Source organism: Anolis carolinensis, unplaced genomic scaffold, assembly GCF_035594765.1.
Source record: "Anolis carolinensis isolate JA03-04 unplaced genomic scaffold, rAnoCar3.1.pri scaffold_7, whole genome shotgun sequence".
In the NCBI taxonomy this organism is placed as follows: domain Eukaryota; kingdom Metazoa; phylum Chordata; class Lepidosauria; order Squamata; family Dactyloidae; genus Anolis; species Anolis carolinensis.
The window spans coordinates 29,968,262-29,994,986 of NW_026943818.1; the positions used below are offsets into that span (position 1 = coordinate 29,968,262).

The 26,725-nt window shown below is 42.9% G+C and overlaps 3 protein-coding genes, 1 long non-coding RNA gene and 1 other non-coding gene across 9 annotated transcripts in view; 1 reads left to right on the forward strand and 4 right to left on the reverse strand.

The window, feature by feature from the left end:
• Positions 1 to 26,725, reverse strand: part of LOC134293027 (tectonic-like complex member MKS1) — a 237,211-nt gene that overhangs the window by 168,826 nt on the left and 41,660 nt on the right. For 2 of the 3 annotated variants that reach the window (XM_062959232.1, XM_062959234.1), the window contains exon 1: positions 957 to 1,088. The exons of the other annotated variant lie outside the window; for it this stretch is intronic. The gene's annotated coding sequence lies outside the window, so the exon portion shown is untranslated. Of the gene's footprint in view, positions 1 to 956; positions 1,089 to 26,725 lie in introns of those variants that run through there. 3 annotated transcript variants of the gene reach the window in all.
• Positions 759 to 7,159, forward strand: pex12 (peroxisomal biogenesis factor 12). Of its 2 annotated transcripts, XM_062959243.1 has the most exons (4): positions 759 to 860; positions 2,730 to 2,975; positions 4,185 to 4,690; positions 5,705 to 7,159. In XM_062959243.1, the coding sequence occupies exons 2-4, from the start codon at positions 2,850 to 2,852 to the stop codon at positions 6,072 to 6,074; spliced, it is 1,002 nt and encodes a 333-aa protein (XP_062815313.1). In that variant the 5' UTR covers positions 759 to 860; positions 2,730 to 2,849; the 3' UTR covers positions 6,075 to 7,159. The 2 variants fall into 2 exon arrangements, with proteins under 2 accessions (XP_062815313.1, XP_062815314.1); XM_062959244.1 differs by lacking the exon at positions 759 to 860 and having other exon boundaries at positions 2,710 to 2,975.
• On the reverse strand, positions 7,022 to 12,078 carry LOC134293034 (uncharacterized). Its single transcript, XR_010000100.1, has 3 exons — positions 11,945 to 12,078; positions 8,165 to 8,281; positions 7,022 to 7,360 (listed from the first exon to the last, which is right to left on the reverse strand). It is a non-coding gene; the product is annotated as an uncharacterized LOC134293034 (long non-coding RNA).
• LOC134293379 (Z30 small nucleolar RNA) lies at positions 9,824 to 9,923 on the reverse strand. Its single transcript, XR_010000346.1, has one exon. It is a non-coding gene; the product is annotated as a Z30 small nucleolar RNA (small nucleolar RNA).
• Positions 13,768 to 25,964, reverse strand: LOC134293028 (Na(+)/citrate cotransporter-like). Of its 2 annotated transcripts, XM_062959237.1 has the most exons (12): positions 25,632 to 25,962; positions 23,781 to 23,909; positions 21,487 to 21,623; positions 21,257 to 21,396; positions 21,028 to 21,181; positions 20,759 to 20,881; positions 19,847 to 20,059; positions 18,686 to 18,792; positions 18,435 to 18,553; positions 16,236 to 16,397; positions 16,015 to 16,152; positions 13,768 to 14,104 (listed from the first exon to the last, which is right to left on the reverse strand). In XM_062959237.1, the coding sequence occupies exons 1-12, from the start codon at positions 25,734 to 25,736 to the stop codon at positions 13,976 to 13,978; spliced, it is 1,656 nt and encodes a 551-aa protein (XP_062815307.1). In that variant the 5' UTR covers positions 25,737 to 25,962; the 3' UTR covers positions 13,768 to 13,975. The 2 variants fall into 2 exon arrangements, with proteins under 2 accessions (XP_062815307.1, XP_062815306.1); XM_062959236.1 differs by having other exon boundaries at positions 21,028 to 21,396; positions 25,632 to 25,964.

The window sequence follows — 26,725 nt, forward strand, 5'->3', positions numbered from 1 at the left end:
ATATGTATACATATGCATATGTGTGTACATGTATGTATACATGCATACGTGTATATGCGTGTATGCATGTATGTATATATGTCTGTATATGTATATATATGCATGTGTTTACATGTAGGTATGTGTATGTATACATGTATATGTATGTATATATATATATATATATATATATATATGTATGCAAGTATGTATATATATATATATATATGTGTGTACATAGGTATATGTGTGTATATGTATATGTAAGTCTGTATATGTATATATATGCGTGTGTGTACATGTATGTATGTATACATGTACATGTGTATATATATGTATGCATGTATCTATATATGTATATGTGTGTACATATGTATATGTGTATATATATGTAAGTCTGTATATGTATATATATATGCATATGTGTGTACATGTACGTATGTATATGTATACATGTGTGTGTGTGTATATGTATGTGTATATGTAAGTCAGTATACGTATGTATATATATGTACATGAATGTATATGTATGTACGTATGTATAAGTATATATGTGTGTGTATATATGTATGTATATGTACAGTATACATAGGTGTGTATATGTATATATTTATATATTCCATTAAAGGGAGGGACCCTCAAAGGCCATCGAGTCCGACCCAAAGGGCACCACTAAACCATTCCCGGAAGAGGCACATCCAGCCTTCACAGCCAGTGAATGCCGGGAAGGAGGGGGCGTGGCGGATGGAAATGAGGGGGCGTGGCCTTCGCGGGGGAGGAGGCGGCCGCTTAGGAGGAGCCGGGGGCGTGGCTTCGCTGGTGACGTCACTCTCCCTCCCGCGCATGCGCCCTGGAGTCCGTAGGCCAGGTTCCAGAACGGGGTGAGTGGGGCCGCTCCGGGAGGGCGGGACGAGGCCGGGAGCCGGGCAAACGCGGAGGGAGCGAGCGAGCGAGCGAGCGAGCGGGGAAAGGCCTACCTCGAGTTCCAAGGCCTGAGGCCTAGTCCGGGGAAGGAGGCGCGGCTAGAGTTGCTGCGTCACCGCGCCGCGCTCGGCTGGGGGCGGGGCTTAGCCGCCTTCACTTTCGTTTTCCGCTTCCCTCGCTCCTCCCCTTTGGGGGCGGGGCCTACACCTCCCGCTTTCGTTTCCAGCCTTAGGGGCGTGGCTTAGACTCCACACGTCATTGCGAGGGCGTGGCTTGAGTTCTGCCCTTTGGGGCTTTCACTTTCTTTTTCCGGTAGGGGCGTGGCTTGGACTCTTCACTCGTCCCTCCCACTTGGGGGCGTGGCTTGGGCTTTTCAGCTCCCTTTGGAGGCGAGGCTTAGGCCTTTCATTCGTCCCTCCCATTTGGGGGCGTGGCTTGGGCCTTTCCGCTCCCTTTAGAGGCGTGGCTTAGGCCTTTCATTCGTCCCTCCCACTTGGGGGCGTGGCTTGGGCCTTTCCGCTCCCTTTAGAGGCGTGGCTTAGGCCTTTCATTCGTCCCTCCCACTTGGGGGCGTGGCTTGGACCTTTCAGCTCCGTTTAGAGGCGTGGCTTGGACTCTTCACTCGCCCCTCCCACTTGGGGGCGTGGCCTGGACCTTTCCGCTCCCTTTAGAGGCGTGGCTTAGGCCTTTCATTCATCCCTCCCTCTTGGGGGCGTGGCTTGGGCCTTTCAGCCCCCTATGGAGGCGTGGCTTAGGCTTCCACTTTCTTTTCCAGCCAGGGGGCGTGGCTTACACCCTCACGTCATTGTGGGGGCGTGGCTTGGGTTCAGACCCAAATGAATGAATATGTTTTGACATATGTTTTTAATGGGATGTTTTTTATTATGTCACGCAAACATACATTTTTAAAAAAATACTTTTTATTAAGATTTCTTTAATAATACAGTAATAATATAACAGTAATAAAGAAGGAAAAAAGAGAAAAAGAAAGATTAATATATAGATATGAAAAAAGGGGCTTAAATAGAACAGATGTAAGACTGCAAGTATCTATTTTGCTATGTGTATTACCTACACTAAATTGTGTATATTCTGGAAAAAAATTAATTAAAAATTTTGTTGTTATTGTTATAGTTACTTAATTGTAGTATATAGAAGAATATATATATATATATATATATATATATATATATATATATATATATCTTCTATATATATAAAAGAGTGATGGCATCACGGCGACCCACAAAACAACAAAACTACAGGCCCCCCAACCTCGAAATTTGACAACACAACCCATCATCCACGCCTCTAGGTTGATACAACAAAAAGAAAAGAAAAATAAAGTCCTAATTAGAGAGAGAGGAATAATTGCTTTTATCCAATTGCTGCCAGTTAGAAGGCTAAGCTCCGCCCACTTGGTCTCCTAGCAACCCAATAAAAAATAATAAAAAACACCAAAAAATAATAAAAAACACTAAAAAATTAATACAATAAAATACTATAATAACAGAAAATAACTAAAAATAATACAAGAAAATAATAAAATATAATAAATAAAAAGATAACTTACAATAAAATACAAATAACATCAAATAAAAATTATACCACAATTTTTAACCAATACCACCACCACTTTGCCACAGCAACACGTGGCCGGGCACAGCTAGTATATGTATATAGCGCATAGGCGAAGAAGAAATTGAAATATAAACATAGGTTAAAATTATCAGGATAGAGAATTGATGTTACACAGAAAAATGATTGGCATGTCATGTCATACATGATGCTGATGATGATTATTGAACTCCTTATGTTTATTACAGCTCAACTTCCTGTTCCACCCGCCCATGGATGGCGTAACTTCCTGTGGAGGCATAGAGTGGCGCTGGAGGTCCAAGGACATGCCTAGAGAGGCCTCATAGGTTCCTTAAAGGGGCGGCGTCATGGCGGAGCGAGGGGCGCACCTCACGGCGGCCTCCGCCCACGAAGACCGGCCCTCCATCTTCGAGGTGGTCGCCCAGGACAGCCTCATGTCCGCCCTCAGGCCGGCGCTCCAGCACGCGGTCAAGGTGACCACAGCATTACTATTGTATTATCAGCCTTTATTATTATTATTATTATTATTAGACTCACAGAGCTGGGAGGGACCCCTAAAGGCCATCCAGCCCAGCCCGCTTCTTCCTTTCCAGGCTGGAAGACACAGTCCAATCCCTCTTGGCAGAGGGCCAGCCACTCTTGGCTTCAAAACGTCTTTTATTTATTATTTACTATTTATTTATTTACAGTATTTATATTCCGCCCTTCTCACCCCAAAGGGGACTCAGGGCGGATCACATTACACATATAGGCAAACATTCAATGCCTTTAACATAGAACAAAGACAAGACAAACATAGGCTCCGAGCGGGCCTCGAACTCATGACCTCTTGGTCAGAGTGATTTATTGCAGCTGGCTGGCTGCTCACCAGCCTGCGCCACAGCCCGGGCCTACATTTATATCCCACCCTTCTCACCCCCAAAGGGGACTCAGAGGGGCTTACAAATTATATGTACCTCCAATATATTATATTATTACCCTAGTACAATATTAGCATTTCATTTACTATACTGTACTGTACCACTATACTGCAATATTAATAGTAATATTACATGTAATATATAAGCAATATTATTAATAGTATTATTATTATATATTATATGTATATTGTCTCTTTTGCCAAGGAGGAAGATATTATTATTATTATCCTCATCTCACCCCGAAAGGGACTAGGAGGGGCTTACAAATTATATGTACATCCAATATATTATATTATTACCCTAGTACAATATTAGCATTTCATTTACTATATTGTACTGTACCACTATACTGCAATATTAATAGTAATATTACATGTAATATAGAACTAATATTATTAATAGTATTATTATATTATATATATTATATGTATATAGTCTCTTCTGCCAAGGAGGAAGATATTATTATTATCCTCATCTCACCCCGAAAGGGACTAGGAGGGGCTTACAAATTATATGTACATCCAATATATTATATTATTACCCTAGTACAATATTAGCATTTCATTTACTATATTGTACTGTACCACTATACTGCAATATTAATAGTAATATTACATGTAATATATAATTAATATTATCATTAGTATTCTATTGTATTGCATTATAATATTATCAGTATTATATGTATATTATGTCTTCAGCCAAGGAGGGAGATATTATTATTATGATGATGATTATTATTATTATGATTATCATCCCCAGGTGCTGTCGGACTCGAACCCGGGGCGCTGGGGCTGGCTGTGGCGCGGCTTCGACGAGGCCTTTGCGGTGGCGGAGCTCCTCCTGCAGCACCACTTCCTCTCCCGCCGGGGGGGCTCCTTCTCGGAGAACTTCTACGGCCTGAGGAGGGTGGCCGCGGGCGTGGGGCCCTCCCCGGTGGCCCTGCCGGCCGGCCTGCGCTGGCGCTCGCTGGGCCTGCTGGTGGGGGCGCCCTACCTGGGGGCCAAGCTGGGGCGGCTGGTGGGGCGGCTGCGGGAGGAGCAGGACTACGCCATCCGCCCGCCCTCCTCCCCCCGCGCACGCCTCTGCCGGGCCGCCCTGGCCGCCTACCCCTTTGCCGCCCTGGCCTGGCAGGCCTGGCTCCTGGCCCAGCAGGTGGGCTACCTCCTGGGAAGGGCCCGGCAACACTCCCCGCTCCTGCGCATGGCCGGCGTGCGCCTCGCCCGCATCACCCCCCAGGACGGCGGCACCGCGGGGCACTCCGGCAGGTGAGTCCCAATGGGGAGGCCTGGGTGGCCCACCCGCCTGCTTTCTCCCTTCTCCAGCTCCATCTCCTTTCTCCAGCCCTGAGGTCCGCTTTCCCCATTCCCCTGCTCCCTTATTCCAGCCCTGAGAAAGCCTACTTTCTCCCCCAGCTATGCGGCCTGCTTTCTCCCTTCTCCAGCTCCATCTCCTTTCTCCAGCCCTGAGGTCCGCTTTCTCCATTCCCCTGCTCCCTTATTCCAGCCCTGAGAAAGCCTACTTTCTCCCCCAGCTATGCGGCCTGCTTTCTCCCTTCTCCAGCTCCATCTCCTTTCTCCAGCCCTGAGGTCCGCTTTCTCCATTCCCCTGCTCCCTTATTCCAGCCCTGAGAAAGCCTACTTTCTCCCCCAGCTATGCGGCCTGCTTTCTCCCTTCTCCAGCTCCAAAGTCTATTTTCCCCTTACTGGAGCTCTAAGAAAAGGCCTACTTTCTCCCTTCCCCAGCCTTGAGGTCTATTTTCCCTTCTCCTGCTCCCTTATTCCAGCCCTGAGAAAGCCTACTTTCTCCCCCAGCTATGAGGCCTGCTTTCTCCCTTCTCCCGCTCCACGGTCTATTTCCCCCTTACTGGAGCTCTGAGAAAAGGCCTACTTTCTCCCTTCCCCAGCCTTGAGGTCTACTTTCTCCAGCCCCGAGGTCTATTTTCCCTTCTCCCGCTCCCTTATTCCAGCCCTGAAAGAGCCTACTTTCTCCCTTCCCCAGCCCCAAGGTCTACTTTTCCCCTTACTCCAGCCCTGAGAAGGCCTTCTCCCCCAGATATGAGGCCTACTTTCTCCCTTCCCCAGCCCCACTTTCCCCCTTACTCCATCCCTGAGAAGGCCTACTTTCTCCAACCTCAGGGTCTCCTTTCTCCAACCCCGAGAAGGCCTGCTTTCTCCCTTCTCCACCTGAGAAGGCCTACCTCACCCCTCACCCCTCCCCATGTCCCGGTGGCCTCATCCCAGAGGGCCACTTCACCCCCTGTCTCCTCCTCTTCCTTGCAGCCTGTCCCACTGGCTCTCCACGGGCCTCTCGGTGGGGGTCTTCTTCCTACAGTTCCTGGAGTGGTGGCACTCTCCCGAGAACCAGGACTCCCTCCGGGGCTTGACCGCCCTCCCGCCGCCCCCGCCGCCCCTCCACCTGGACCTGGACCGGGGCCCGGACCCCCCTCCCGCCGCCCTGCCGGCCCTCCGGACACTCTGCCCGCTCTGCCGCAAGGTCCGGGCCAACGAGGCCGCCCTCTCCACCTCCGGCTTCGTCTTCTGCTACCCCTGCGCCCACGCCTACCTGAAAGCCCACCAGCGCTGCCCCCTCACCGGGTACCCCTCCCACACCCGCCACCTGGTCAAGCTCTACGCCAAGGAGGAGCACTGAGGGACACCCGCCTTGGGAAGCCTCCCAAGAGGTATGGGATTCCATAACAACCTTCAAAAGTCTCCCAAGAGTGGTGGACTTCCATAACTTCCTTCTGAAGTTCTCCCAAGGAGTTATGGGGTTCTATCACTACCTTCAAAGGTCTCCCAAGAGTCATGGCATTCCATAAAGTCCTTTCGAAGTCTCCTAAGACTTATGGGGTTCCTTTGGAGGTCTCCCAAGAGTTATTGGATTCCATCACTTCCTTCTCAAGTCTCCCAAGAGTTATGAGATTCCATAAATAACCTTCGAAAATCTCCCAAGAGTTGTGGACTTCCATAACTTCTTTCAGAAGTTCTCCCAAGAGTTATTGGATTCCACCACTTCCTTCTGAAGTCTCCCAAGGAGTTATGGGGTTCTATCACTACCTTCAAAGGTCTCCCAAGAGTTGTGGGCTTCCATAACTTCTTTCAGAAGTTCTCCCAAGGAGTTATGGGGTTCCATCACTACCTTCAAAGGTCTCCCAAGGAGTTATGGGGTCCTATCACTACCTTCAAAGGTCTCAAGATTCATGGCATTCCATAAGATCCCTTAGAGGCTTCCCAAGAGTTATGGGATTCCTTTGGAGGCCTCCCAAAGAGCTATGGGGTTCCATCACTTCCTTCTGGAATCTCTCAAAAGTTATGGGATCCCATAATATCCTTAGGAAGTCTCCAAAGAGTTATGGGAGATGTAGTCCAAACCATCTTATCTTGATGTCTTGCCTCAATGTGAACTCAGGGATCAGTCAGTCGCTCTCTCTTTTTTTTATAACATTTTGCCTTCTGCTGAATTACTTTTGCAGAGAACTAAACTTCCAATAATCCACACTGGTTGGGGGATACTGGGAGTTGAGGTTCCTCAAGGGGATCCCCTTGAAGTTGTAGCAATACGGTTTGCAAATGACGGAAGTACAGACGGGACATTCCTTAATCAAATAAATAAAGTGTATTATTATTATTATTATTAGTCCGAAATGAGCCCAAAAGGGGCTGAGAGAGTGCTACCTTTCCCCCCTCCAACCTGTACAAACTTTGTCCCATTAAAAATAACACGAATCAAATGACCTTCAGGGCTTTGTGTGCATGAATTTCCTGGCTGGAGGACGCTGGGAGTTGTAGTCCACATTCTGGTGCCCTTTATAAAATCAATGGGAATGCGAGACATCCGATTGGGAAAATTTCCTTGGATTTGAAGGCTGGGATTGAGGTTGTCCATAAGTTACTTTTCCAAGTTACTTTTCCAAAGGTTAGTCTTCAAGGGCCAACCTGCAAAATATGGAAAAAGCAGTTTCTTTTTTTCCCTGTATTTTTTATCTATCTATATATATAAAAGAGTGATGGCATCACGGCGACCCACAAAACAACAAAACTACAGGCCCCCCAACCTCGAAATTTGACAACACAACCCATCACCCACGCCTCTAGGTTGATACAACAAAAAGAAAAGAAAAATAAAGCCCTAATTAGAGAGAGAGGAATAATTGCTTTTATCCAATTGCTGCCAGTTAGAAGGCTAAGCTCCTCCAACTTGGTCTCCTAGCAACCCAATTAAAAAAAAATAAAAAACACTAAAAAATTAATACAATAAAATACTATAATAACAGAAAATAACTAAAAATAATACAAGAAAGTAATAAAATATAATAAATAAAAATAAAACTTACAATAAAATTAATTTAAAAAAATTCAAATAACGTCAAATAAAAATTACACAACAATTTTTAACCAATACCACCACCACTTTGCCACAGCAACGCGTGGCCGGGCACAGCTAGGTGGTGTATATAGTAGTTAAGTAACAACGAAAGAGTGAGAACAATGATTTTTGACAGAAAGTGAAAAAGAAAGAAAAAAAGGAGAAGAAGAAGAAGAAAGGTATAATAAAAATGATAAAAATGACTTCCATCTTCGCCTTTGCGTTTCCCAAACTATATAAACAAAAGAGGGTGATAAAAAAAATAATAATATTGAATCAGCCTCTTTTTCTATAATAATGTGGACAAACCCTTAAAAAAAGTTGTGCTTTATTATTGGCTTAGTCTTTGGTTCTTTACTTTACAAAAAACTTACGAAGAGAGAGAGGTACAAAAAGGTTTCATCCTTCTGTTCTTTATCGCTTATCCTTCAACTTCTTTTTCTTTCGAATTTCTTCTACTTTAGTCCAGTCTGTATATCTTATCGGAGTCCCTGTATTTAATAAAAAAGTTAGTTTATCCCTATCCTTTATCTCTTTCACTTTCTGCAGCCACTCTTCCATACTCGGTGTTTCCTTTTGCTTCCATTTTTTTAATTCTAGCGGCTGTTGTTAAATATGTAAATAGGATATCATCATTAATATCTAAGTGAATATCCCAGTCCGTTATACCCAATAACTCCGCTTTGCTAGGGAAATTTATTTTGAGTATTTGTTGACAAATTTTATGGGGAAAAGCAGTTTCAATGGAAAAATCAGGCACTAGACCAGGGGTCCCCAAACTAAGGCCCAGGGGCCGGATGCAGCCCTCCGAGGTCATTTACCTGGCCCCCGCCCTCAGTTTTATAATATAATATATTGATAATAATATTATAATGTAATACAATATAACACTAATAATAATACCATATAATAATATTAATTATATATTCTTTATTACATATAACTAGCTGTGCCCGGTCACGCGTTGCTGTGGCAAAGTGGTGGTGGTATTGGTTAAAAATTGTTGTGTAATTTTTATTTGACGTTATTTGTATTTTTAAATTAATTTTATTGTAAGTTATCTTTTTATTTATTATATTTTATTATTTTCTTGTATAATTTTTAGTTATTTTTTGTTATTATGGTATTTTATTGTATTCATTTTTTAGTGTTTTTTTAGTGTTTTTTATTATTTTTTATTGGGTTGCTAGGAGACCAAGTTGGAGGAGCTTAGCCTTCTAACTGGCAGCAATTGGATAAAAGCAATTATTCCTCTCCCTCTAATTAGGACTTTATTTTTCTTTTCTTTTTGTTGTATTAACCTAGAGGCGTGGATGATGGGTTGTGTTGTCAAATTTCGAGGTTGGGGGGCCTGTAGTTTTGTTGTTTTGTGGGTCACCGTGATGCCATCACTCTTTTATATATATAGATATTACTAATAATATTATAGTATAGTGGTATAGTTCAATAAAGTAATATATAATGCTAATATTGTGCTATGCTAATAATATAATATATTGTATGTACATATAATTTGTAAGCCACTCTGAGTCCCCTTTGGGGTGAGAAGGGTGTGATACGAATGTAGTAAATAAATGCAGTAAATAAATAAATAATAAATAAATACATTTTAGACTTAGGCTCGCCCAAAGTCTGAAATGACTTGAAGGCACACAACAACAACAACAACAACAACAACAACAACAACCACCCTAATTAACTTGACTATCTCATTGGCCAGAAGCAGGACCACACTTCCCATTGAAATCCTGATAAATGTATGTTGGTTAAAATTATTTTTATTTTTAAATATTGTATTGTTCTTTCATTGTTCTTGTTGTTGTTGTTTTTGCACTACAAATAAGACATGTGCAGTGTGCATCAGAATTTGTTTGTATTTTTTTTTTCAAATGATAATCCGGCCCCTCAACAGTCTGAAGGATTGTGGACCGGCCCTCGGCTTAAAAAGTTTGAGGACCCCTGCACTAGACCTTTGAATTGGGGGTTGCTTTCAATGGGAGGCTTCATCCAATGCTAGGATTCGCGCCCAGAACCGGCTCAGAGAGAAGATTGGATGGGGTCATCTCTTGGTCAAGAGCCCAAAACCGTGGTTCCGGCCATACCAAGTCAATCTATACTTCACTCATCATTGCCTTCGAGGCGTCTACACTGTGGATTTAATCTAGTTCAGCCCCATCAGCATGATGGAGTGTTGAAGTCCCGCTTTAGCACATTATACTGTTATTATATTTATTATCATCATTATTATTACAATAGAGTCTCACTTATCCAACACTCGCTTATCCAGCGTTCTGGATTATCCAACGCATTTTTGTAGTCGATGTTTTCAATAAATCGTGATATTTTGGTGCTAAATTTGTAAATACGGTCATTACTCCATAGCATTATTTCGTATTGAACTACTTTTTCTGTCAAATTTGTTGTCTAACATGATGTTTCGGTGCTTAATTTGTAAAATCATAACCTAATTTGATGTTTAATAGGCTTTTTCCTTAATCCCTCCTTATTATCCAACATATCCGCTTATCCAACGTTCTGCCGGCCAGTTTATGTTGGATAAGTGAGACTCTTCTGTACTACACTATATATATGTTTTATATATGTGTGTGTGTATATATATATATATACACACACACATATATATGTGTGTGTTTATATATACAGTATATATATGTGTGTGTTTATATATACAGTAGAGTCTCGCTTATCCAACGTAAACGGGCCGTCAGAATGTTGGATAAGCGAATATGTTGGATAATAAGGAGAGATTAAAGAAAAGCCTATTAAACATCAAATTAGGTTATGATTTTACAAATTAAGCACCAAAACATCATGTTTAACAACAAATATGACAGAAAAAGTAGTTCAATACATAGTAATGCTACATAGTAATTACTGTATTTACAAATTTAGCACAAAAATATCACGATATATTGAAAACATTGACTACAAAAATGTGTTGGATAATCCAGAACGTTGGATAAGCGAATGTTGGATAAGTGAGACTCTACTGTATATATTTATATATACAATATAATTTACAATAATATATAATAATTATAACATATTGTATATACATATAATATTCATCTATAGATATAAAAGAGCTAGTATATATATACTAGCTAGTATATATATATATGTGTGTGTGTGTGTGTGTGTGTGTACACACATATATATGTGTGTGTGTTTATATATATATATTTATATATACAATATAATTTACAATATATAATAATTATAACATATTGTATATACATATAATATTCATAATATTATATTGTAATATGATATAATACTAATAATACAATATAATAATATTAATTATATATTATATTTTACATGTAATATTACTAATAATATTACAATATATTGATACAGTACAACATAGTAATTTATTACCAGTATTGTACTATGCTAATATAATAATAATAATAATAATAATAATAATAATAATAATTTTATTTATATCCCGCCTCCATCTCCCCCGAAGGGGACTTGGGGCGGCTTACAGCAAAATCGGATACAAAACAATACAAAATAAAATATGAAACATCAGAGAACAAAACCAATAATAATATATACACAGCAACCGGAAAAAAAAAACCCACAACAATATTGTATGTAAATTGAATTTGTAAGCCGCTCTGAATCTCCTTTGGGGTGAGAAGGGCGGCATATAAATGTAGCAAATAAATAAAAATAAATACACTATGCAACACTTGACATCTCCAGCACATCCCTAGTTTGGGTATCAGCCAGTGTGCCAATGTCTTCAATCAAGAAACAAGCTTCCTAAGATCCACAAAGATACTCCTCAGCAAGCAAGAGTCCAAAAGTGGCAGGCTTAAACCCAGAACATGTGGATCAAGAAGAAGAGCGGTATATAAATAAATAAAATAAATAAGAATAGGGCTCTACGCACCCACCGCTATGGCCCCACACTTGGAGGACCATCATCCTCGAGCTACGTACGAGGGATCGCGCCTAATTGAGTAATATAGGCCTGAATGGGACTCACAGTTGAGGCAGTTGGAACTCTGGAAATTCAGGCGGTTCCCGCCATCCTCTGCGAATAAAGCAACAAGGAATGGGGCTCCACTGCAGCGCCCATAATCCCCAGAAAAAAAACCCTTTTCCCCTGCTATTCTCACCGGTCTCCATGGCGACGCCAAGAAAAGGCCTCCTCTCCGAAAGCTAGGCCGCAACAAAATGGCGGATCGAGCCCCGCGCCTGCGCATTCGAGGGCCCCGTCTCCACGGCGATGACGTCCTCTCCTCGAGCTCGGCCCACCATTGGTGGATTGAACCCCCGCGCCTGCGCAGTCGAGGGCGCGCTGAGGAAACTCGAAAGCGAGGAGGAGGGCGGCCATGTTGCCGTCGCCTAGGCAACGGAGAGGCCTTGTTTTGAAGCGGGACGGGGCCTCCCGCTTTCCGCCGTCTACACGATGCCAGTGACGCGTCCGAAGGGCAAGGAAGGAGGAGTGATTAAACAGGAGCAAAGTTAGCCTACTATTATTATTATTGGCCTCCCAAAGGCCATCCAGTCCGGCCCCATTCTAATCCCTCCCGACAGATGGCCATCTGGCCTATCGTAGAATAATATTATCTATGTATCTGTGTATTATTGTTGTTGTTATTAAGACTCCTAGAGTGAGAAGGGACCCCCCAAGGGCATCCAGTCCAGCCCCCTTCTGCCATAGAAGGCCCCATTCTAATCCCTCCTGACAGATGGCCATCTGGCCTATCATAGAATCTGTATAATAAAATTGGAAGGGAATGGCAGGAAGAGAATATTATTATTATTATTATTATTATAGAGTTGGAAGGGACTCCAAAGGCCATCCAGCCCAGCCCCCTTCCACCATTGAAGGCAAGGTCTTAATCCCTCCTGACAGATGGCCATCTGGCCTATCATAGAATCTTTGTATCATAGAATTGGAAGGGAAGAGCAGGAAGAGAATATTATGAATATTATTATTATTATTAACTCATCACGCCTACCTGTATTTTATAATGTATTTTATGAATACTGATGTAAGTTAATAATTTTTAACTGATTTATATGGCACTGTATAATTTTTATATATGTGTTTTATTGTAAGCCGCCCTGAGTCCCCTGTTGGGTGAGAAGGGCGGGATATAAATATTGTAATAAATAATAATGATCTATGTACAGTAGAGTCTCTCTTATCCAAGATGGGCCGGCAGAACATTGGATAAGCGGAAATCTTGGATAATAAGGAGGGATTAAGAAAAAAGCCTATTAAACGTAAGTGTTTTTATGATGGTTTTAAAGATGTTTTAAATTTGTTAGGTTTTAGCCTGTTCTTGTAAGCCGCCCCGAGCCCTAGGGGAGTGGCGGCATATAAGTTTGAATAATAAATAAATAAATAAAATTTACATTATGATTTTACAAATTACGCACCAAAACATTAAGTTTTGCAAGAAATTAACAGAAAACGCAGTTCAATACACAGTAATGTTATGTAGTAATTACTGTATACAGTAGAGTCTCGCTTATCCAACGTAAACGGGCCGGCAGAACGTTGAATAAGCGAATATGTTGGATAATAAGGATAAGTGAGGCTCTACTGTATATAGATAATAGTAATAGTATAATAATATCCTACAATCATAATAGAATAATAATAGAATGATTATATATGTGTGTGTGTGTGTAATGTGCATAATTCCCATGGAGTAAACAACAAAACGACTGGACCAAATCACACCAAATTTGGCCACAAAAGACATAGTCATCCAATCAATCTGCAGGCGGCAGCATGTCAGCAAAAATGGCTAGGCGTGTCAGTGCTGACACGCGTGTCATAGGTTGGCCATCACTGCTCTAGGCCACCGGAGTTTCCTGGGAGTGTGATTATGGACTTCCAATAGAAGAAGCAGTATGCACTAGACCTCAGTGGAGGTGGTTGCAAGTGTGATTATGGATGGACTTAACACACGGAGAACCTATATCCTGTCTGTAACTGAACTTTAATAAGAAACGTGACCCCTTAGCAGGGAGAGGGAGAGGTCCTTCTCCCTCTTTGCCCTTTTCGCTTTGGGACATGACCCATAACCCCCCTTTTGTGGGTCCGGAGGCGGGGTGGATCCTCTGGGCCGGACCACCTTCTGCGCAACGGCGCGGCCCAGGTGGTCCTCGGGGTCCTGGTGCCCCGGCTTTCATTTCCTGAGAGTGGAGTTGGCCCAGGCGGGGAAGGTGTCCAGGTGGAACATGGCCCGGCCCCAGCTGTTGATGGCCAGCATGGTGCAGAGCACGCCGATGACGTTCATCATGATCCCAGTTTTCGCCTGGAGGAGAAGGAGAGAGAGGAGAAGGAGAATTTGACCCCAAGGAGGAGGAGGAGAGAAATAAAAGAAGGGAAAGTGGAAGGAGAATGTGATGTCTCAGGGACCTTTGGACCATGACCCCGCAGCCATCATAGATCAAACTGAAGAGGATTTGGGCTTTCTTCCATCTCAGCAAGATCCCGTTCCTTTCCAGATGTCTCCTGTTGACATTTTCATGCCAGAGCCAATTAGAAACGCCCTTGAAACAGAGCCTGTTTCTCCGGAAGGCTTGGTGTTTGATAGGAAGGCCTTTCTCAAAACACATCGCTCCTAAAAGCAGGTTTTAAGGAGAAGCGCGAGATTAGCGGAGAGAGGCGATTGTGACTAAACCGTTTCCCTTGGGAAGTTTCGGGGAGGCAGGCATCTGGTACGATGGTGAAACAGCTCCGTTCTCTGGGAAGATTTGGGGAGTCAAACACCTGCTTGGGGGGAGCTCTTGAATTTCCATAAAAGTTCTGCACTGAGCTTTCCCTATCGCGGTGTCAACCTGACTATTGGTTGAAGAATATTGTCTCTTGTTCCCGAGCTTCCAAGCGGCCCTCCGGTGCGCTTACTCACGAGTAGACCGGGAGTTGCGTCCCACTCCTTGCCAAGTTTGGACTGCGTTTCAGATCCACCCAGAAATACCTTGCCTAGCCTTGAATCCTTGTTCTGGACTTTACTTCAAGAATCTCCCAGTGAAACCTTGCTCTTTCCCCACTTAAACTTCCAAGGAGTTTGAGTGTGTTTCGGTTATTTGGATTATAGACTTTGGACTCTAATACTGAACATATAACTTCATTTTATTGGACTAATTTTGATCTTCTCTAAAAGGTCAGCTGCTGGACTATATACTCTGCTTATTTTTGTTTAGAACTTTTATTGCTTTAATAAAGATATTAGATTGTTTGTTGGCCTCCGTGTTGGTTTCCAGTGTTCGTGCTGCTTAGGGGTGTTACAGAGAAGTCCAGAAGGAGAAGGGGTTGACTCCAAGGAGGAGAAGGAGGAGAGAAATAAAAGAAGGACAAGGGGAAGGAGAAGTCGAGAAGGAGAAGGGTTTGACACCAAGGAGGAGGAGAGAAGGAGAAGGAAGAGCAACAGCAATGTTTGGCCCCAAGGAGGAGGAGGAGGAAAGCAGGAAGGAGAAGTCAAGAAGGAGAGGAGAAGAAGAAGTGTTTGACAACGAGGAGGAGGAGAGAAGGAAAAGAACGAGGACAAATAGGAGGAGTATTGGACCACAAGGCGGAGAAGGAGCAGGAGGGAAAGAAGGAGAGGAAGGCATGATTGACCCCCAAGGAGGAGGAAGAGGAGAGAAAGAAAAGAAGGAAAGGGAGAAGGAGAAGGATTTGACTCCAAGGAGGAGGAGAGAAGGAGAAGGAACTTTCCATGCAGTGTTTTGTTGTTCCAGCTGTCAGCTCTAGTTTGTAGTGCGGTTTTCTTGTACTGATGCTTTGTCTGCTGTGCTTTGAGGAGTTTCTGATTTTTGGCTTCAATCAAAGCAGGTTCTTTGCTTGACATATTCTGCCAGGGTATATTCTTCTTCTTTGACTGCTTGTTTGACTTGTAAGAGTCCTCTGCCCCCTGATCTTCTAGGCAGATAGAGCCGGTCAACATCACTGCGAGGGTGCAGTGAATGATGGATGGTCATGAGTTTTCTTGTTTTTCTGTCCAAACTTATTATTATTATTTGACCCCAAGAAGGAGGAGGAAAGCGGGAAGGAGAAGTCAAGAAGGAGAGGAGGAGAAGAAGTGTTTGGCAACGAGGAGAAGGAGAAGAACGAGGAGAAATAGGAGCACAAGGCGGAGAAGGAGCAGGAGGGAAAGAAGGAGAGGAAGGAGTGTTTGACCCCAAAGATGAGGAGGGTCCCCCATGGTAAGGGACCCTGTCCTACCATGTCGGCGACGCGGAGGTGTCCGTAGGAGAAGACGATGGCGTTGGGCGGCGTGGCCACGGGGAGCATGAAGGCGAAGGAGGTGCTCAGGGTGCAGGGGAGCATCACGTAGAGCGGGTTCACCCCGATGGACTTGGACTGGGCGGGGAGAGAGCGGGGGGACGGATGAAGGACGGCACCCCCAAAACGCCCCCACTGACCCCCGCCGGACGAGGCCTCACCAGGGACGCAAAGACCGGGAGGAAGAGGGTGGCGGTGGCCACGTTGCTGGCGCATTCGGTGAAGATGGCGATGATGGTGGAGAGGATGACGGCGATGGCCCACGGGGCGACACCCTTCAGCGGGGTCATCTGGCTCCCCAGCCACCTGGACAGTCCGGACGCCTGGCAGAAGGAAACAAGACGGGGCCTGGAAGCGGAGCTATTTCGGAGTTCAGTGAATGGTGGAGATGACTTTCGAACTGGAAACAGGACCTCTACACTCTCTAGCACTGTTGCCGGATCTGAATTTTCAGACCATCTATCTCGAAGGCTTTCATGGCCGGGATCACAGGGTTGTTGTATGTCTTTCGGGCTGTCTGGCCATGTTCCAGAAGTATTCTCTCCTGACATTTCGCCCACATCTACGGCAGGCATCCTCAGAGGTTGTGAGGAATATATGTCCATGTTCCAGAAGTATTCTCTCCTGACGTTTCGCCCACATCTGTGGCAGGCATCCTCAGAGGTTGTGAGGAATATATCTCCATGTTCCAGAAGTATTCTCTCCTGACGTTTCGCCCACATCTATGGCAGGCCTGCTCAGAGGTTGTGAGGAATGTATCTCCATGTTCCAGAAGTATTCTCTCCTGACGTTTCGCCCACATCTATGGCAGGCCTCCTCAGAGGTTGTGAGGAATGTATCTCCATGTGCCAGAAGTATTCTCTCCTGACGTTTCGCCCACATCTATGGCAGGCCTCCTCAGAGGTTGTGAGGAATATATCTCCATGTTCCAGAAGTATTCTCTCCTGACGTTTCACCCACATCTGTGGCAGGCATCCTCAAGAGGTTGTGAAGAATATATCTCCATGTTCCAGAAGTATTCTCTCCTGACGTTTCACCCACGTCTATGGCTGGCGTCCTCAGAGGTTGTGAGGAATGTATCTCCATGTTCCAGAAGTATTCTCTCCTGACGTTTCACCCACGTCTATGGCTGGCGTCCTCAGAGGTTGTGAGGAATATATCTCCATGTTCCAGAAGTATTCTCTCCTGACGTTTCACCCACATCTATGGCTGGCATCCTCAGAGGTTGTGAGGAATGTATCTCCATGTTCCAGAAGTATTCTCTCCTGACGTTTCACCCACGTCTATGGCTGGCATCCTCAGAGGTTGTGAGGAATGTATCTCCATGTTCCAGAAGTATTCTCTCCTGACGTTTCACCCACATCTATGGCAGGCATCCTCAGAGGTTGTGAGGAATGTATCTCCATGTTCCAGAAGTATTCTCTCCTGACGTTTCGCCCACATCTATGGCAGGCATCCTCAGAGGTTGTGAGGAATATATCTCCATGTTCCAGAAGTACAACAACCCTGATTAACTGCAACATTCACACTGGCTTCCAACTGACAAAGGACTCTTGTCACACCCTGGACTCTCCACAGATATATATTTACCTTCCTTACCTAGTCTCTCCATGCCTCACAACCTCTGAGGATGCCTGCCATAGATGTGGGCGAAACGTCAGGAGAGAATACTTCTGGAACATGGAGATATATTCCTCACAACCTCTGAGGATGCCTGCCATAGATGTGGGCGAAACGTCAGGAGAGAATGCTTCTGGAACATGGCCAGACAGCCCGAAAGACATACAACAATTCTGACAAAGGACTCTTGTCACACCCTGGACTCTCCACAGATATATATTTACCTTCCCTGCCTAGTCTCTCCATGCCTCACAACCTCTGAGGATGCCTGCCACAGATGTGGGCGAAACGTCAGGAGAGAATACTTCTGGAACATGGAGATATATTCCTCACAACCTCTGAGGATGCCTGCCATAGATGTGGGCGAAACGTCAGGAGAGAATACTCCTGGAACATGGCCAGACAGCCCGAAAGACATACAACAACCCTGATCTATCTCAGCTTTCCAGGCCTTTATCCGGAGTTGTTAAGCAACTTGTAGGTGAAAGGCCATCTCCGCCATTCCCACCAAAAGGCTCCGTGAGACGGAATTACAGAGAAAATTACACAAAACAGAAATTCACGGTCAAATTAGAAAGCGTTTCGTTGAGAATTCAGATCAGGCAACGATCCCAAGTCCCGTTTCCAGCTTATGTTTTGTTGGAATTTGTGGTCTCTCTGGATACGTGTTCATGTTTTGATTCTCGTTTTGACCCATGGGGAAGACCGAACTGACCGTGTGAGACGGGCACTGTTCCTACCTCGCTCCCGTTGGCCAGAGCGAAGCCGCCTCCCAACAGCAGCACGATGCTCCAAGGCAGTTTCTGCTGGACCACGTTCCAATCCAGCAACGGGGCCAAGGGCTGGGCCTTCTTCGGGGCTGCGGGAAAGAGAATCGCTTTCATTGTCACCACGCTGTTGCAGCTTGGATTCCACAAATATCCCTATTGTCAAGCCCCATAGCCTGTGTTACTCTCCTTGTTGATCCATCTTCGATGGTTCGGAAACTTGCCTTCGTCTTCTTCTCCCAGTTCAGAGCTACCGCAGCGGGGACGGGTCGACGGGATGATGAAGAGCAGGATGGCCACGGAAATGGCCACGGTGCCGTCCGTCACGTACCTGCAAGAGCAAGTGAGCCCTGAGGCCACGTCTCGCAACATCTCCCCCCTCGAAGCCGTGAGCTACGAAACAAGACCCGAGGCTGTGCTATGAACTCTCTGCAAACTGTGTGACCAAGACTCTGCAGTTGTGTTTTTGCATCGGAACCAATGCTAAACAAGATCCGAGGCTGTGCTACAAACTCTCTGCAAACTGTGTGACCAAGACTCTGCAGTTGTGTTTTTGCATCGGAACCAATGCTAAACAAGACCCGAGGCTGTGCTACAAACTCTCTGCAAACTGTGTGACCAAGACTCTGCAGTTGTGTTTTTGCTAAACAAGATCAGAGATTGTGATATGAACTCTCTGCAAACGGTGTGACCAAGACCCTGCAGTTGTGTTTTTGCATCAGAAGCAATACTAAACAAGATCCGAGATTGTGATATGAACTCTCTGCTAACAGTAACCAATAGACATGTTCAAAAAATCGTTTTGAATCGTATATCGGAATTATTTCGGATTGTTCTCGCTTTTTGATACGCATTCCGAGACATTGTCTCACAGCGCAACCAGCAATGTAATTTGAACCATTGTTGGCCCATTCTCTAATTGTCTCTTAATGTTTCGTTAATTTCCCCCCCCCCCCCAATTTTTTAAAAAATATGTTTTAAAAAATATTTTTAAAAAATTTCATTTCTTCAACCTACCTTGAATGGGAGCTTAGCGCAGCCTAACATGGCTGCCGCTCCCCAGCCAATCAGAAGCTTCCACGATGGACACAAAGGTGGGGGCTAACGTCCTCTGCGTCCACATGGAAGATTGCCATGCTAGCCCGGTGTGTAGCGATTGCGCATGCGCTATTTTAGAAACATTTAGAATCATTACAAATTTTCGGAAATATCCGAAATTTTTGGGTGAAAAAAATCGGAAATACTTTCTATATCGAAGCGCCAGCGCCCCCTACTTTAGAAACGAGAATTGAAATTTTTTTTCATCCATCGGACATGCCTAGCAACCAAGACTCTGCAATGTTTCGGGGATGAGAACGAACGGCTCGCCTCGGAAAGGCACTCACTCGTTCTCCTTGTTGAAGAGGACGGTGGCCCATCCGGGGACGAAGCCCGGGTCCCGGGTGAACCAGAGCAGGACCAGGAGGATGAAGGAGCCCAGGACGCTGCCCTCTGCGAAGGAGACCGGGCCCAGCTTGCGGTACTCGTCCTTGAGCATCTGGAAGGTGGCCCGCTCCGACTCGGTCTCCGCCACCCCGCAGCCCCACGTCTTCTTCATGCTAAGGAGAGAGACACGTTGGGAAGGGCAAGCACCTGTGTTGTGTCCAGACAATAATAACAACAATAGCAATCTTCTATATCTATATATATAAAAGGGTAATGGAGTCGCGGCGACAAAACTACAAGGCCCCCCAACCTCGAAATTTGACAACACAACCCATCATCCACGCCTCTAGGTTGATACAACAAAAATTAGAGGGAGTTGCTCTCCCTCTAATTAGGACTTTATTTTTCTTTTCTTTTTGTTGTATCAACCTAGAGGCGTGGATGATGGGTTGTGTTGTCAAATTTCGAGGTTGTGGGGTGTTTAGTGTTGTTGTTTTGTGGGTCGCCGTGATGCCATCACTCGTTTATATATATAGATTACTGTGATATAATAATACAGAACAATATAATCTCGAAAATCAGGACTGTAAATGAAGATCAACACTCTGAAAACAGGGAAGACGGGAAACAATCAGGGTTTAGGACTACGCCACAGGGGCCTTATATAATCCAGTACTAAGCAGATGATATAAGATTATATATAATAATTACTGTGGTATAATAATACAGAACAACATGATCTCTAAAATCAGGACTGTAAATAAAGAGCAACACTCTGAAAACAGGGAAGACGGGAAACAATCGGGGCTTAGGACTACGCCACAGCAACGCGTGGCCGGGCACAGCTAGTAGCAATATATTTGAATATCTACTTGAATCCCATGAAGGAGATCTGGAGCCAGAGCCAGGACAGCACCAGCATCAGGATCATGTTGGGGAAGGCGAAGAAGAACCAGGAGGCAAAGTTCACGACGTCGTCGTTATCCGGGAACAACCTGCGCAGAAGGGCGAGGAGGAATAGCCCACCTAAGCAGCTCGAAAACAGTTGAGAATCCTAGGTACCGCTTTATGTGGGAGGCTAATTTGACGGGGGTGCAAAGAGCAATGGGAAGCCGGGCGATGGGCTGTCGGGGCCACTCACTGGTTCATCAGCCCCTTCAGGATCAGGTTGGGCCCCGTCCCGGTCAAGGTGGCCGTCCCGCCGATGCTGGCCGCGTAGCAGACGCAGAGGGTCAGCCCTTTGTTGGCGCGCTTCCTGGCCTCCACCTTCTCAAGGTCCAAGTCCACCTCGCTTCCTGCAGAAGAAGGAAGTTGGGATGTGTGTGGAGTGGGGCGGGGCAGCGGGGCAGTGGTCATCCAGGCGGACCTACCTTCCCCGTCCGGCTTGGCCTCGGCCTCGTTCATCTGGTCCAGCACGGCTTGGACGATGGGCACCATCATGGCGGTGGTGGCGGTGTTGCTGATCCACATGGAGAGGAAGGCCGTGACGCCCATGAAGCCCAGCATCAGCCTGCGGAGAGACGGACGGGGAGGTTGGGACCGGGAACCCGAGCACGGGGTCACTCGGAACGTCCGCCACCCCCCTCGAGGCCGGGCTTACAAGGCGGGCTTCACCCCCACGATCAGCAGCACCCGCAGCGCAATCCGCTTGTGCAGGTTCCAGTGCTCCACGGCCACCGCCACCACCAGCCCCCCGAGGAAGAGCATGTTGGTGTCGTTCATGTACTGCCGGGACACCTGCGGAAGGGCGAGGAGGATGGAGGCATGAGCTGCCAGGAGAGACCGGTCATCCATAAGCTATCTATATATATAAAAGGGTAATGGCATTTCGTCTATCTATATATATAAAAGGGTAATGGCGTTTCGTCTATCTATATATATAAAAGGGTAATGGCGTTTCGTCTATCTATATATATAAAAGGGTAATGGCGTTTCGTCTATATATATAAAAGGGTAATGGTGTTTCGTCTATTTATATATATAAAAGGGTAATGGCGTTTCGTCCATCTATATATATAAAAGGGTAATGGCGTTTCGTCTATATATATAAAAGAGTAATGGCGATTTGTCTATATATATAAAAGGGTAATGGCATTTCGTCTATATATATAAAAGGGTAATGGCGTTTTGTCTATATATATAAAAGGGTAATGGCGTTTCGTCTATCTATATATATATAAGGGTAATGGCGTTTCGTCCATCTATATATATAAAAGGGTAATGGCGTTTCGTCTATATATATAAAAGGGTAATGGCGTTTTGTCTATATATATAAAAGGGTAATGGCGTTTCGTCTATCTATATATATAAAAGGGTAATGGCGTTTTGTCTATATATATAAAAGGGTAATGGCGTTTTGTCTATATATATAAAAGGGTAATGGCGTTTCGTCTATCTATATATATAAAAGGGTAATGGCGTTTCGTCCATCTATATATATAAAAGGGTAATGGCGTTTCGTCTATATATATAAAAGGGTAATGGCGTTTTGTCTATATATATAAAAGGGTAATGGCGTTTCGTCTATCTATATATATAAAAGGGTAATGGCGTTTTGTCTATATATATAAAAGGGTAATGGCGTTTCGTCTATATATATAAAAGGGTAATGGTGTTTCGTCTATTTATATATATAAAAGGGTAATGGCGTTTCGTCTATATATATAAAAGGGTAATGGCGTTTTGTCTATATATATAAAAGGGTAATGGCGTTTCGTCTATCTATATATATAAAAGGGTAATGGCGTTTTGTCTATATATATAAAAGGGTAATGGCGTTTCGTCTATATATATAAAAGGGTAATGGTGTTTCGTCTATTTATATATATAAAAGGGTAATGGCGTTTCGTCTATCTATATATATAAAAGGGTAATGGCGTTTCGTCCATCTATATATATAAAAGGGTAATGGCGTTTCGTCTATATATATAAAAGAGTAATGGCGATTTGTCTATCTATATATATAAAAGGGTAATGGCATTTCGTCTATATATATATATATATAAAAGGGTAATGGCGTTTTGTCTATATATATAAAAGGGTAATGGCGTTTCGTCTATCTATATATATAAAAGGGTAATGGCGTTTCGTCTATCTATATATATAAAAGGGTAATGGCGTTTCGTCCATCTATATATATAAAAGGGTAATGGCGTTTCGTCCATCTATATATATAAAAGGGTAATGGCGTTTCGTCTATCTATATATATAAAAGGGTAATGGCGTTTCGTCTATATATATAAAAGGGTAATGGCGTTTCGTCTATCTATATATATATAAAAGGATAGTGATATTTCGTCTATCTATATATATAAAAGGATAATGGTGTTTCGGCCTCGGACAAAACAACAAAACCACCCATCCCAGAAACACTAAACTTGGCAGCACAATCCCTCATCCATGCCTCTACGTTCATACAACAAACAGCTCCAGCTACTCCAGAAAACGGCCAGGCTTTGAGACTGCAAGGCTATTCACTGCTATTCCACCTGGCCAACAAAGGATTCCCATAAGCCACAGCAACACGTGGCCGGGCAAAGCTAGTATGCATATATTATGCTATTAGCATAGCACAATGTAAGCTATACCAACGCGTGGCCGGGCAAAGCTAGTTGTAAATAAAACTTCAATTTGAGGGGCTTGGGCCGGAATTAAGAGTTAACGAGAGGCCTGAGCATCCGGAATTAAGTGCAAATGAGCCGGGTTCAAATGAGCAAGGGGAGGTGTCGGGGGAAGACCTTTCCCCAACTTCTGCAGAGTGACCTGGTAGTGACTCCGATGCTGATGAAGTGAGAAGATAACCTTGACCCGAGGACAGTGTTACAGCAAACATAGGCAAGCCTCTCAGAAACTCAGGCGGTCTGCTCGTTTGCAGCCAGAGAAGCTGCTCCTTACCTTCTTGGCCTCCAGGACGCCCAGCATGGGGAAGAGCATCGCCGGGAGGAGCGCCGTGACCGCCAGCGGGATGACTTCCGTGCACCAGTACACGGCCATCAGGATGATCACATAGCCACAGCTGGATTCCTAGGGGGAAACATAGGCAGGCATGTGCATTTCCTTGTTGTTGTTGTTGTTGTTGTTGTTGTTGTTACAGTTGGAAGGGGACCCCAAAGGCCTCCCAGTCCAACCACCCTTCTACCAATAGCATTACCAATTATTATTATTATTTGAAACACAACCAGATGAGTCCACAGCAGACACTCTGCCAGCTGTTGTATTGGATCCCACATCGAACACTTCCCAAGAGTCTAGGGCTGTGTGATGTATCGGCGAATAATGCGTGCAGATCCAAGTAGGGTGGCCTTCTGCAGCTGGCAGGCGGGGATTGTGTCAGCACTGATTGTGTTTACGTGCAGGCCAAGGTCTTGGGGCACTGCACCCAGTGTGCCCATCACCACTGGGACCACCTTGACTGGCTTGTGCCAGAGTCTTTGTAGTTCGATCTTTAAATCCTTATATCGTGTCAGCTTTTCCAGTTGTTTTTCATTATTATTATTATTATTATTATTATTATTATTATTATTATTATTATTATAGCATTACCTTATTATTATTATTATTATTATAGAATTACATTATTATTATTGTAGCATTACCATATTATTATTATTGCATTACCTTATTATTATCATTGTTATTATTATAGCATTACCATATTATTATTATTGCATTACTTTATTATTATCATTATTATTATAGCATTACCGTATTACCATCATCATCATTATTCATATAGCATTAACTTATTATTATTATAGTATTACCTTATATTATTATTATTATTATTATAGCATTAACTTATTATTAATATTATAGCATTAATGTTGTTGTTGTTGTTGTTGTTGTTACAATTGGAAGGGGTCCCCCAAAGGCCATCCAGTCCAGCCCCCCTTCTACCAAGATAAATTATTATTATTATTATTATTATTATTATTATAGCATTAACGTATTATTATTATAGCATTACCTTATATTATTATTATTATTATTATTATTATAGCATTAACTTATTATTATTATTATTATTATTATTATAGCATTAACTTGTTGTTGTTGTTGTTGTTGTTGTTACAATTGGAAGGGGTCCCCCAAAGGCCATCCAGTCCAGCCCCCCTTCTACCAATAGCATTACCTTATTATTATTATTATTATTATTATTATTATTATTATTACAGCATTACCTTATTATTATTGCATTACCTTGTTGTTATTATTTTTATAGCATTATTATTATTATTATAGCATTACCTTATTATTATTATTATTATTATTATTGCATTACCTTATTATTATTATTATTATTATTGCATTACCTTATTATTATTATTATAGCATTAACTTATTATTATTATTATTACGGCATTACCTTATTATTATTATTACGGCATTACATTATTATTATTATTGCATTACCTTATTATTATTATTATACCCTTAACTTATTATTATTATTATTTTATAGCATTAACTTATTATTATTATTATTATTATACCCTTATTATTATTATTGTTATAGCATTAACTTGTTGTTGTTGTTGTTCTTGTTGTTACAATTGAAAAGGGTCCCCCAAAGGCCATCCAGTCCAGCCCCCCTTCTACCAAGATAATACATTATTATTATTATTATTATTATTATTATTATTATTATTATTATTATTATTAATCCTCCCAAAGAATCCCTGTGACTGCTATGAAGATGCTGGGCAGGGCACCATGCAAGCCCTCCCTGCAGATGGCCACCCCCACCTTTCCTGGGAGCAGCAGAGGGAGTGGCAGGAAGAGCAGGGCTGATCCCACGAGGACCAAGTGGTCGCGGTGCTGGAGCAGCACCCGGGCGAGAGGGGGCGCCATTCCAAAACGAGGAGCAGAAGAGAGCAGCAGCAGCAGCAGCAGGTTGAGCCAGAGCAGCAAAGGCTGTTAAACCGCCCGCTTCGAGGCCACGCCCCTTTCCTAGAAGCCACGCCCACTCCCTTGTCCTTGCAGTGCCTCTTCTGCCCAGCAGAGGGCCGCCTCTCCCAAGGCGTTCAAAGTATGTGTTCTGTAGATACGCCTTGGCAACACCAGAGGGCGCTCTAGACAGTATTACTATTAAGAAAGGAGACCACAGGGTATAATAATAATAATAATAATATAGAAAATAAATATAATAATAAAATAATAAATAGAAGAATAATAATAATTATCACAGGATATTATAATAATAATAATAATATAGGAAATAATATAACAATAGAAAATAAATATAATAATAAAATAATAAATAGAATAATAATAATAACTACTATAGGTATATTAATAATAAAATAATAATTGAAAATAATAATAGAATATTAAGAAAGGAGACCACAGGATATAATAATAATAATAATAATAATATAGGAAATAATATAACAATAGAAAATAAATATAATAATAAAATAATAAATAGAATAATAATAATTATTATCACAGGATATAATAATAATAATAATATAGGAAATAATATAACAATAGAAAATAAATATAATAATAAAATAATAAATAGAAGAATAATAATAACTACTATAGGTATATTAATAATAAAATAATAATTGAAAATAATAATAGAATAATAAGTTCAAGTATGTGTTCTGCTCGTCTATTATCATTATATATATTATTATTATTCTAATTTTAGTAATTCAACTTTTCTATTATATTATTATTCTATTATTATTATTATTATTAGACAATACAGCATTACTATTATATTATTCTTCTATTTATTCTTCTATTATTATTTTTCTATTATTCTTCTTCTATTTGTTATTATTATTATTATTATTATTATTATTTTACTAATAATATATAGGGCGGTATAT

Bases quoted from the DNA above. Each gene is read 5' to 3' on its own strand.
- pex12 (XM_062959243.1), top strand. From the start codon at position 2,850: ATGGCGGAGCGAGGGGCGCACCTCACGGCGGCCTCCGCCCACGAAGAC. The intron at 2,976-4,184 runs GTGACCACAGCA...TATCATCCCCAG, and splicing joins CGCTCCAGCACGCGGTCAAG to GTGCTGTCGGACTCGAACCC. The intron at 4,691-5,704 runs GTGAGTCCCAAT...TCTTCCTTGCAG, and splicing joins ACCGCGGGGCACTCCGGCAG to CCTGTCCCACTGGCTCTCCA.
- LOC134293028 (XM_062959236.1), bottom strand. From the start codon at position 25,736: ATGGCGCCCCCTCTCGCCCGGGTGCTGCTCCAGCACCGCGACCACTTG. The intron at 21,624-23,780 runs GTAAGGAGCAGC...GCCCTTCCGCAG, and splicing joins GCGTCCTGGAGGCCAAGAAG to GTGTCCCGGCAGTACATGAA. The intron at 16,398-18,434 runs GTAGGAACAGTG...TCCTTCTGCCAG, and splicing joins CTCTGGCCAACGGGAGCGAG to GCGTCCGGACTGTCCAGGTG.